The sequence below is a fragment of the Thunnus albacares genome, chromosome 7 (genome assembly GCF_914725855.1).
Source record: "Thunnus albacares chromosome 7, fThuAlb1.1, whole genome shotgun sequence".
Taxonomy (NCBI): domain Eukaryota; kingdom Metazoa; phylum Chordata; class Actinopteri; order Scombriformes; family Scombridae; genus Thunnus; species Thunnus albacares.
In genome coordinates this window covers 12,520,001-12,531,487 of record NC_058112.1, presented here as the reverse complement: position 1 = coordinate 12,531,487, position 11,487 = coordinate 12,520,001, and the positions used below count along the sequence as shown (strand labels likewise).

General features: G+C 43.4%; 1 protein-coding gene across 2 annotated transcripts in view; it reads left to right on the top strand.

Annotated features, from left to right (window-relative positions):
- Window positions 1–424: 424 nt before the first annotated feature.
- The window catches only part of brsk2a (BR serine/threonine kinase 2a), a 173,400-nt gene continuing 162,337 nt past the window's right edge, over window positions 425–11,487 (top strand). Inside the window, exons 1-2 of one of the 2 annotated variants that reach the window (XM_044357351.1) lie at window positions 425–660; window positions 812–912. In XM_044357351.1, coding sequence (XP_044213286.1) covers window positions 819–912 — 94 coding nt within the window. In that variant the 5' untranslated portion in view covers window positions 425–660; window positions 812–818. Of the gene's footprint in view, window positions 913–11,487 lie in introns of both variants that reach the window. The other variant, XM_044357352.1, reaches the window with a different exon arrangement.

Below are 11,487 nucleotides of genomic sequence, written 5' to 3'. Positions count from 1 at the left end.
TTGAAAAGATGCATTCATAATCTTCAGGACACTGTCAAACACCTGCTTAAAAAATGCTGTAGGTACAGGGTCAATACATGTGGTGGAGGAGTTACATTCAGTGACAGTCTCACAAAGCGCAGTTATTTTTTTTAAAGAATTTTATGAATTTTGATTGAAGTCATTAAACCTTTTTTATGGAAAAAAACATATCTGACACAAATAATTATTCAAAACAGAGAATTTGAATATGTCTCAAAACATACAACAAACTGACTGACTGAACTTCAACTGGTGAAAAAAGTGAGCCAATCATACAAATTAAGCTGTGGATGTAATTTATGAAGCAAGTGTGCACTTTCGCAATAAAATATCCTTGTTAAGAGCAAATTGAGTTTATGTGGATTTAAACTCATGATCACAACCTACAACTCTTGAGGAAAAAGCAAAAGATGCTCCAGCAACAAGAAACTGGGCGGCAGCGTAGAGGGCGTCCGGCTCTCTGGTTGGCTTGATTCGCTGTCAATCATATGTGACGGCTCCGCAGCACCTCCCACAGACGCACAGCGGCAGCGCAGCTTCCACCGACAATGATATTCAAGGCACTTGCGGCTCGTCTGCAGCGATAGGAGAAAAGAGGAGAGAAAAGAGAGAACCTCACCTCCTCAAACAGCGGGTGAGGTAGGGAAAAAGAGACCGAAAAGCTCCAGAGAAAGAGTGAGAGGAAGAGAAGAGGCTGTGGAGTAAACAGAGAGACAACAGCGGCTTGGACCTCCAGCGAGGAGTGTTTAATTGTCTGCGCTTCATTATAAAGTATCTGATTTTCACACAGATTCGACATGTCATCGTCCGGTAAAGACAACAGCGGTGCCCAACATGCCAATTACGTGGGACCTTACCGTTTGGAGAAGACGCTCGGGAAAGGACAGACAGGTTAGTTGGGACAGCTTGCTCGCTGCATCCTCTTTAATTGCACAATTTATTTTCGGAGCGCTCCGCAGCGAGTTGAAATTTGGCCGGCTGGGTGTCTGCAGGTGATAAATAACTAACCGTTTAGTTACAAACACCTGCCCAGCCCAGTGGGGGAATTTTTGGGGGTTGTTATTTTTATTTATTTATTTATTTTTTTTGCCGGTGAGCTGACATAATCATTGTTCACGCAATGGGACAGGAGGGGATTTTAGGTGATGTTGCTTTACATTGGTTTGTTGGCTGTGCGTTGGCGTTGGACTGGGTGTGTGTGTGTGTGTGTGTGTGTGTTTCCAGCACCAGAGCAGCGTGGAAACCGTCCAACACCAAAAATGATGACAATGTGATGGGCTATGAAAATGAACTTTTTGTGTACCGGCTCTCCTGTTTGTATGTGTGTGTGTGTGTGTGTGTGTGTGTGTGTGTGTGTGCGTGTGTGTGTCCTGTGATTGGAGCACAACGCCGTTAATCCCGATTTGCCTGATACATTGATCTATTCTTAGTCCGCAGGCAGGCAGGCAGGCAAGCAGGCAGGCGTTTCTCCTATAGGCTCTGAATGTTGGCTCTGCAATACGTGGGTTTCCTCCGATATGGAGCAGAAGGTCCCACCTTGACAGCATATACCATGAGCAGAGCTGGGAAATAAGAGCTACACTGATCTACTGTATATTCATATACCCCAAGGAGGTGTAACTGGGGTTCCTGAATCAGGAGCACATGCTGTATCTCAGTATAGACAGCAATGACACTGCAGTTTGTTAAAGTTGCATAGCACATATGCAATTGATGGTTAAACAGGTCTTCATTCCATAATATTTGATGCCATTTTAGGTGATGCTTGCATGTTGGTTTGTGTATGAGTATATTGTGTAGTACTCCAGGTCTGTTGTCAGCATTGCTAACTGGACAGTGAGAATCTTCTGCGGTCAAGTACATGCAGCCAGTAGAGCCATGTGAAAGGAGAGGCAGGCACAGCCCTGTGTAGGCAGAGGTGGCAAGAGTGATGCAGCATGCACTGTGAGCTCGCCACCCTTAAAGAGAGAGAGAGAGAGAGAGAGAGAGGGGGATTGAGAGAGAGTCAAGAGACTTTTCCTCTCCTCTCTTCTCTCCTGTTGAGAGATTTTCCTCCCATCTGTTGTCTAAAACGGCTACAATAGGCGTTACTTCCCCTACCCGGTCCAGCTGGTCATGCTGAGCAGCCGTGTGTGCGTGTAAATGTTTTTGAGTGTTCTCTCAGACAGTATGCTTTCTCAAAAATATTCTCCTGGTCAATTCATTCACCTGGCCGGTCCTCTGCGTTCATTAATGGGGCATGTCTCTGTGTCTTCCCGTGGTGTCAGTGCATGTGTGCCTTCATAACTGATGTCCCTCTTTGACTGTAGGGCAGTACAAGTCATTTTTAAATACATATGTTTCTCAAAGCATGTTGCATCCAGAGGCAGTTTAGTTCCACTTGTAATGCAAGATATCTGCCATATCTGCAGTGTGATGAATGTAGTAGGATCTAACAATGGAAATGAATGTTCCAGTTGGTTCTTTCATAACAGATTAATAACAAATGCAGCATTAAAAACTGGCTGTTCTCCCTCTCTTCTGCTACTCATATGTAATCATTTGTGCGTATAGGAGGATCTCTCACTCACAGACAGACTCAGCTTTCTTGCAGTTTGCTCTCATGAGTGTCTAATGGCTGTTTATGGTGGTATAGTGCTGGCACTATGGTCTGCTGGGTACAGACATTTAATGATATGGTGTCGCTGAGATCATCCATGGCTCATGATGTATTTATTGTGAGTGTTGAGGCGCATTTTCATGCATTTTTGCTTGCTAGGCTTATACGCATGGAAGCATACATAAGCTACAGGTCAGCTTGATTCATAATTTGTGTCAAGTGTTCTTGGTCCCTTACTCACATGTCAGATTGCTTTAGTATTTCATTTGGAGGATTTTGAAGTGTTTCACGTTGACAGTTCTGATTAAATAACACATATTCATATTGAATTCTTTTGGCCTGGAATTTCAATTACATTTTCATGTTTCGAATGTGCTGAAATAACAGAACTCATCATTATGCGTGTGTTCCGTGTTAGAAAAATCATTTGGTTACTGGCGTCTGCGTAGCTAGCCCATGCCAAACCTATTCAGATTAATGATGGCGCATAATATCCCATTCACCCATTAACCATTCGTTAATCTGTCAGATCTCTTTCCCAGGCCCCACGGAAAGGGTTGGCCTGGCAACTGTGAAGGCCCAATGGGCTAAATCCCCAGTGAGCTCTCCTAGGCTGTGGTTGGCTGGTATTATTAGCGGGGAGAAAGCGGAAGTCCTCTGGTTGATCTGGCTGTCCTGCTCAGAGGAGCGGTGCTGTTCTGTTCATTAAGCGATTAGGCCCTGTCCTGACACACACACATGGCCACCACAGTGGTTCTGGTTTGGCTTCCTGATCTAATCCCCTACACAGCCAAAGTCCGCTTGCCTCTCACTCACGCACTCACGTGGCCCAAAGGTAGCATGGGCAGGCCCACTCTAGCTTAGCAATGTAGCTCCTCCATGTAACTGTGCAAATTCAGATGCATGCCACAGGCTGCATGCACTGTTTAGTAGGATAAAGTAGGATGCATCTTTTTACTGTCTTTTCTAGTCAGAACAGATTGAAAAAGTATTTGCTCAGTGTACACCAGACTCTTCTGCCTGTCTTTGATATGCCCCATATCTCTCTCCACTTGTTTTCCCTCAGTTTTATCGCTTTCTCTCCAGTTTCTGCAGACTTTGTGTGCATTGGGGCCTGATGGCGTCTGTAGATATGATGTGTCTGCATGGCTGGTTACTGATTGGGGCTGAAGCCACAGAAGCATGGAGGCCATTTTCAAGCCAACGACAGAGTTATTGTGCTTTAGTGACAGAGCCTGGCCAGGGCATTGTGTCTGTGAGATGGTCCTATAGTGTATATGGTGTCTGTATATGTGTGTGTATGTGTGTGTCAACAGGTGAGTCTTTGTGTGTGTATGACTCCTAGCAGGTTCCTCTTGCATCGGTGTGCTTTGAAATAGCCAGTCAACCACTTTTCTATTAAAAACACTGAATCAGCCCCATGCACTGTCAGATGCATGGGTTGTATTAGGTTGTATAATGTCCTATATTTTGTTGGAGCACTAATCAATGTCACGATGCTATACTGAGGTTATTAAAATTTAGAACTCCCCTTGAATGTCTCCATCACAGCAGACTTTGGAGTACAGTAACAGCCTTCTTCTATATCTGATTCTTGAAGCTTTGTTTGACAAAGCTGAAGATTTTGGATTTGTGTTTTTGCCAGTGCACTGACTTAAGACGGGCTGAATCACTGCTCTGTTCCCTAATGTGTCGGAAAAAACTGTCGTGCTTTGCCTTTACTTTGTTCCTGAAGGCTGTTGATTAGTGGAATAGAGGCCTATTGTCTGAAAAACACTGCCTGTTAATCCAGTGTAAGTCCCTGTTTTTGCAAGACTTGGATATTGACAGGCTAAGAGTTGGAGGTTGATGTGTAGGCTCCTTGATTCTTTGATTGACGTTTAGTGAGTGAAATCATCTGTGCTTCAGGGGCTCTCCTATTGACTGTTCATCTGACAAAAAGCTGCCTGTGATGTTGCGTCTCGCTCCCTCTTTCTCTGTTTTTCTCTCTCTGTTTCTGTCTATCTACTAGAGAGTTCTTGTTCTGGGTTCACCATGCTTACAAAGCATTTAAGCCATATCCAGCTGTTTCTGCTGTCTCCATGTCAGCAAAAGGCTGGCTAGTTTGTAGCTCTTACTGTGGGTTTCACTGTTGCACTGTGTGGTTGTCTTTTGGTATGAGAGCGAGGGGAAAAAAGCTCTCATTTTTTATTTATATACACTTGCAAACATATGGACACATTAACTAGACTGTTTTGGGAATCTGGCCCATTGCATGGTAATGTAAAACCGTTAATTCGACGTTGATTGATAGCTGGTGAGCAGGGGATGCTTGATTCGGATCAATGGGCGCTCCCAAAGATTTCCTGTCTGGTGGAAGAGATCCATACTGTTTCACAGCACATGATATTCCTGATGATGACAAGTGAGGAGGGAATGCTCAGTCGATGCTGTCAATGAAAAACCACTTGGCAAATCTTCAAAAACTAAGTGCATTTGTGCGTTGCTTGTGAACGGTGCAGGTGCTCAAACTCCCAGTGACCTGTAGCTTGTATGCTCTTAAAATAATCTTGATACCCATGTTGAGCTCAAACACAGGTGTCTATCTCCCCTTGTGTTCACATGATTACCCAGAAAAAAATTGCCGGCTTTGACCTAAAATTGGTGAGTGAGGGAAATAAATGAAAAGCTGCGATGATAGACCCCATGTTTCAGTGGGTTTCTTCAGAGATTCAGGTCAGAGAAGCCCTGACCCAGCAGCTGTGCTGTGCTGCTCCCAGCTGGGTAGCACCCTGTGTTAGCAAGCTGGATCAGAGCTGTGGAGAAGGAAGCCAAGCCTGCATGGTCTCAGCTGTTTGACTGTCTGGCTAAAGCCAAAGCCCTGCTCCCTCAGCCCTGACATGTATCCTAAATGGTGGGAGGCTGGTGTATGTATGTGTGTGTCTGCCTCTGCTGATACATATGTTGCCTATTTGTGAGCTTGTATGAATATATACCTTCCTGTATGTATGTATGTATGTGTGTGGCATCAGTGTTAGAGTGTTTTCTTGGCAGGACTAAGGGCACACACACAGGAACTATTCCTTGAGTAAATCGAACCAGGACTTACCCCGTAGTCTTGTCACTGTCTGTGACTTTGGCTGAGGTTATATAATGATGATTGTCTCTGTCATTTAGTGCACCTCTCCTCTCATCTGCCTTGCTCCATCTCTCCCCCTCTCTGTCCCTCTTCCCCTGGCCAGTCAAGATTCATACAGGGATTCAGCCATGTGGTAAATCAGACAAGACCTCGGTGGAATTGCATCGATTGGAAGGAATGTATGTAGCCAACGATTTTCAGAGATTAATGATGAGGAAAGAGGTGGAGAACCGGAGGGGAGGAGAGAGAAGGATGACGGCAAGGAGGAGGAGTAGAAGAAGAAGAAAAGAAATGCAAGAGCATGGAGCGGTCTTGAACGTTCTGACTGCAGTGGAGGTTATTAATTAAGGCAAAGTATTGATCATTCTCTTCATTATTCTCCCCTCCTCCCTGATTTTCATCTCTCTATTGCTGACCTCCAGAGGAGAAAAGGGCTCAATCTTTATATGGGAGGTCAGTGGATAAGTGAAGGATTGCTGGAGTAGTCTCTGTGGGTGATTATGAATGAGTGTGTGTATTTTATGTGTGTGTGTGTGTTGTTTTTTTTTTGGACAGGCCCTATCGCATCCTATTTGGGTCTCCCCCTAACTCAGTGCATCCACTGTTAGTGTTTCTCTGCCATGTTATATAGCGTGGAGAATCAGGTTAGGGCGACATGGTGCTATGGTCCATTTTCCTTCAGTTATATCAAGACATGGTGCACACGCACATCCGTGCTCATACATACACAATCTCTTTCCCTCACTCTGTCCATCTCTTTCTCTCTATTGCTGAGGTGCCCAGCCCTGCTTTGCTGCTGTTTTTTCGTATTATGTGTTATTGTCTTGTGCTATTTAGAATTTCATGGTGCTAGTTTTCTAGTGCAGCAGAGAGAATACAAGAAGAATACACACATTTCTCTTTTCACTGGTGCTCCAAATTGTTACATTTATATATAACTTCATACTGTTGCTTTAATAAAATATGCGTGGTGTTTGGCTACGAGACATCTTTGTCCCAGCTCCAGCCTCTGTGCATTTTTGATGTCACTAAGTCAGATGTCATGTCGTTTGGTCTCTGTCAACATGGGGCATTTAAGACACAGTAGATCAAACGTTTGTGCGCACAGAAGTAGGCTTAATCAGCCTGTTTCTCTCTCTCTCTCTCTCTCCCTCTCTCTCTCTCTCTCTCGCTCAGCTCAGATTAACCCTTGCTGAGCCGCCTGTCTGGCTCTGACTGTGAGAACGCTGGGTTGGTTGCCAAGGTTGGTTGTCTGGTTGTCATGGTTTCCCTGCTTCTTGCTGGTTCCCAGTCTGCCCTCATGAAGAAAGAAAGGGAATGCTTTCTCTCTCTCTCTCTCTCTCTCTCTCTCTCTCTCTCTCTCTCTCTCTCTCTTCTCTTCTCTCTCTACCTCGCTCGCTCTCAAAACCTTTAAGTGGCTGCAATCTGAAGTTAGCATCGCAACAGTCAGGCTGTGAAATCCTCATGTCGTTTTCCATGCATGCAAGTTTGTCTCTATCTGACTGGGTGTATTTCTGTTAATCTGCCTTGTCTCTAGATGTGACCCTGGAAATGAGTATGTAAATGAACGTATGACCGGACGTATGTGTGATTCACATGTACACTGCATGTGTATGTGTGCGCATGCTTGTGCAGCCCATGTGCTTGTGCGTGTGCTCAGACATACGGTCATGGATCAGACAGGCTTGCCCTGCTCTGTGCTCTGCGCTGTGTGCTGTGTTCCCATTTAAATCTGGGAGATTAGCACATGTGGGGAGCCTCGGCTTTAGTTGCTGTCAGCTCAGCTAGCCTTGGCAGGCTGTCCTCAGATCAGGGGGGAGCTCTGTGCTCATCCCCCCAGTGCTGTCTGTCCTGCTGTACCTTATCCATTAACAAATAGATGGGTGGGCCAGTGACCTTGACTTTGGTAGTTTTTCTAACTGCTGCAACACACTCATACAATTCACACGGGCGCGGCAGAATTTTTTCATAGGCCTGCTTTACAGGATATAAATGTAAACAATAAAGTTTATAATATCATTAATAGGAGATTTATATATTTTTTATTCTGTAATAATGACATTTTACATCATTCTGAAGGTATCGTATAAAAATGACTTTTTGATTTTCTGGTTTAATCTTTTATGGGTGTAGTTTTGAATTATGAATGAATGAATTATGAAAAATGAATTAGTATAGGCGTAAATATTCTAGAGTTTTTTTTTTACATTCAGAGATGCTGTTTTGAGAAAATGCCCTCTAAAGTTGTTTTTTGTTCTAGATTAATACAAGTTAAATAATAATATAAAGATAAGTTATGTAGAAAAATTAAAAAGGAAAAAAAAGCTTTTTGTAGTTTCTTTTCATGGTTGTTTGGAACATTTTATCAAACTGTAGAACTTACTTGCAGGAACTAACTCCTCTAATATCCCTATTTAGCCAAAGTTAGCATTTTCACCTGGAATGCCTTACCATAAAGAAAATATTGTATGCTTGCAAATGTTTATTTACTGAAGTATTATCACTTTGCCAGTGTTCATACTGTGAATTAATGACTTTTATATTACATGAAACAGTGCCTTTGCTTCAACAGACCTGCTGGCAACTCCCCTTGGACTGTTTTCCAAGAAAAAGTACATGAATGAAAATGTGAGCTCATTTACTGTGTGTAGTGCGCCCCAGATGGCAGGAGCAGGGTAATTGTGATGCATTCATAGTTTTCACTGCCACTCGCTCTGTTGTCAGCTCTTTAGGCTATGAAGCACAATGTTGCCCATGCCTGAAACACCTGAGATGTGGCCTGGCATGTGAAGTGAAGCAGACAGGCCTCAATGAGATTAGGTTAGATGAGCATGACTGGTCACAAAGCAACAACCTGTGCTGGCTGCTTGTCTCTGTGGCACTTGCATCTGTCTTGGCCACAGTAAAGAGAATTAGCACTATGTTAGCTAGCCTGACTTAGCTTATCTTAACTCGGAACATCAAGAAGCCTGTTATTCAGAGAGAGAGAGAGAGAGGAAGGAGGGCAGGTTCAGTTTGCTATTCGGATGACATCGTTGGGGAGTGTTGTTGCCAGTTTACAGAAACACCACCTGGATCACAGGTGTTACTGCATCAGTGGGCCAGCCAAGATAAACTGTTTTTTCTTTTTTTTTTTTCCTGTGTTCTGTATTGCCACTTCATCAGAGAGCGGGTCAGTGCTTTGAGTCTGCTGCCAGGTCAAATCCTCTGTCATGACTATGCATTAGGATGAAATCCGATCACAGGGAGATGTCGTACTTGATGCAGTGAATCCCAGTATGAGTCTGTGTTTTTTTTCATACTGTGGCCTGAATTGTAGGCTCAGCATGTGCTACTTTCCTCTAAATCTCCCTGTATTGTGATGTTACCTCTTTAAATGGGGAACAGAAGTATACTCTGAGCCAGAGTAATTGTATAAACATCTAAAGATCAGGTGCTTTATTCATAATATATCATGCAAACTATTCCCACTCTACTGCAAGTTCCTTTCTATGCTCTCTTGTGACCTTACCACACATCTGAAATCAGATTTCCTATTACTAGAATATTTGTAAAAGCAGGCCCTACAATACAGAACTTATATTTATTTTGTAATGAACGAAGAACAGTTTTCTTTTCCCTTTTAATAGGCTAAAATTTGAGTCAGTAAACCAAAGTCCATACAGCCATGAGGTCAAAAGCTGTAATTGAATGCCTTTGTACAGATCCATAAGCTAAATTACTTTTTGGCTTTTGACAACCCAGTGAGTGCGCAGAATGTCTTTTTCTGCATATATTTCATATTCGATCTCTTTCTCTCCTTGTTTTCTTGTTGCATTTTTCTTACTTGCTTGTAAGTTGTAAGCTTTTTTCCTGACTAATGGAACAGTTGATGGAGTGATTAAGGGGAAAAAAAGCAGTGAAGTAGAGGAAGGTTTCATCTTTATCCCAGATGGTTGGCTTTTTTAAAAAAAATTCATAGCTAAAAGCTGCTTATTTCTGAGGTGGCTGCTGATGTTGCTGCTGTGTTTTGCACTCCAGTGTGTGTGTGCGTGCATATATGTGTGTGTGTATACTAGTGTTTTAGTGTGCACTGCATGCTCCTTTTTCACGGGCTCTCTGCCGATACATAACAGCGTCTGAGAGTTGTAACTCATGGGACACGGATGAACATGAGAGAGACAGAGTGGAGGGAGGAGCAGGCTCACAAAAGGAGGCAGTTTCTGAGTGAGAAAAAGAGTCACAGCAGTAAAGCACCTCTCAGGGTCAGTGCCTCCATTATCATTCAAATCTGGCACACACAACAACACGGACGCACAGTTGCTCACATTCACACACACACACCATGCACAAACAGAGGCATGCGCATACACACAGACAGAAATGTGCTGTGCAGCAGTGGTGTGGAAGAGTTTCTAGAGGAATCCCAGCTCTCCCTGTGACTGCAGCAGAGCTCTGACGTCATCACTGGAGGAAATGCAGCCACAGCAGGAAGGACTGCTCTCAATACGGAGCCTGAGGACAAACACACACAAACACACACGCAAACACACATGCCTTCAGGACATTTAGGAAGCGTATTTCTTTACTCTTCAGTCATGTCCTCTGTTTCACCTCACAAGAGTTTACCTGTCAGTTCAGGCACTTTGCAAAGTTTCATACAGTATGTATGCGGAACGCTGTATTTATTCAGTAGACGGAGTGACTTTAACCTACTAGTATGTGTTTTTATAGACTGGCGGACTCAGGGCTTTGATGTGAAGAGTCAGTAGCCATAGCAACACAAGGACACATTTATATGTGCTGTTTCACATGCTGAGGGCATGAGTGTAGGTGTGTTCCAGCAAGTCCTCATTTTAGTTGGTCAGCTTTGTTTGCTGTCCTCAGCGTTGTTTTGATGTATTATGGTTTGTATAATGAGAGCGTGAATGTGAGCCAGCAGTGTCCATGTCTATTTGTCTGTGTCAGTGTGTCTGCATACACACACCCTCTGTGGGTTTGAGAAAAAACTGACGACATATGCAGAGCTGCGTGTTGCACCGCATGACTCATTTTAGTGTGTTGTTATGATTATTATGACCGTTAACCTTTTTCTTTCTGTCTGCTTTGTTGGAGATATAGTAGCTTCTTTTGGGTTTATAATTCATTTAGGGCTGTAGTGAAACATTTTTGAGCTACATCTGCTCACTACATCTTGTTTGCTTTTTGCTTTATTTCATCTAAGCTCTTCCATGATGAAAATTATGTCATGGAAGCATTTACATCACAGCATTTAGACCATATCGCTCAAGCAAATGGTAATGACATTATTTTAGGTGCATGAGTGGAGGATGGCACCCCACTTGACTCCTACAGCAGCTGATGAAACAGACTTCCTGCCTTTAAATGAAGAATTTATTTAACATTTCAATATAAAAGTGCACAGGCCGAGAAGAACCTATACTATATTAACATCCCTTATGTAACAAGATAATTTGATATAGCAGCCAAACTTCTTTCCTTTCAATGCATCTAATCTCGGAAATAGTTTATTAGGGCTACTTTAATAGACACCCCACAACCTGCTCCCTCTCTTCTATTTCTGTATCCATTACCCTCTTTTCCTAGATATCTTTCCTCCCCCATCCTACCTTCTTGACCCTTCCTCCTCTTGCTCCCTCTTTCCCTCGCTTCATACCTAATGGAGGTATTCCCCTGCAGCCTCCAGACTTCGCACTGCTATTCTACTCAGGTAGGGCTCATTTCATGCAGGATGATTAGATCTCACTGG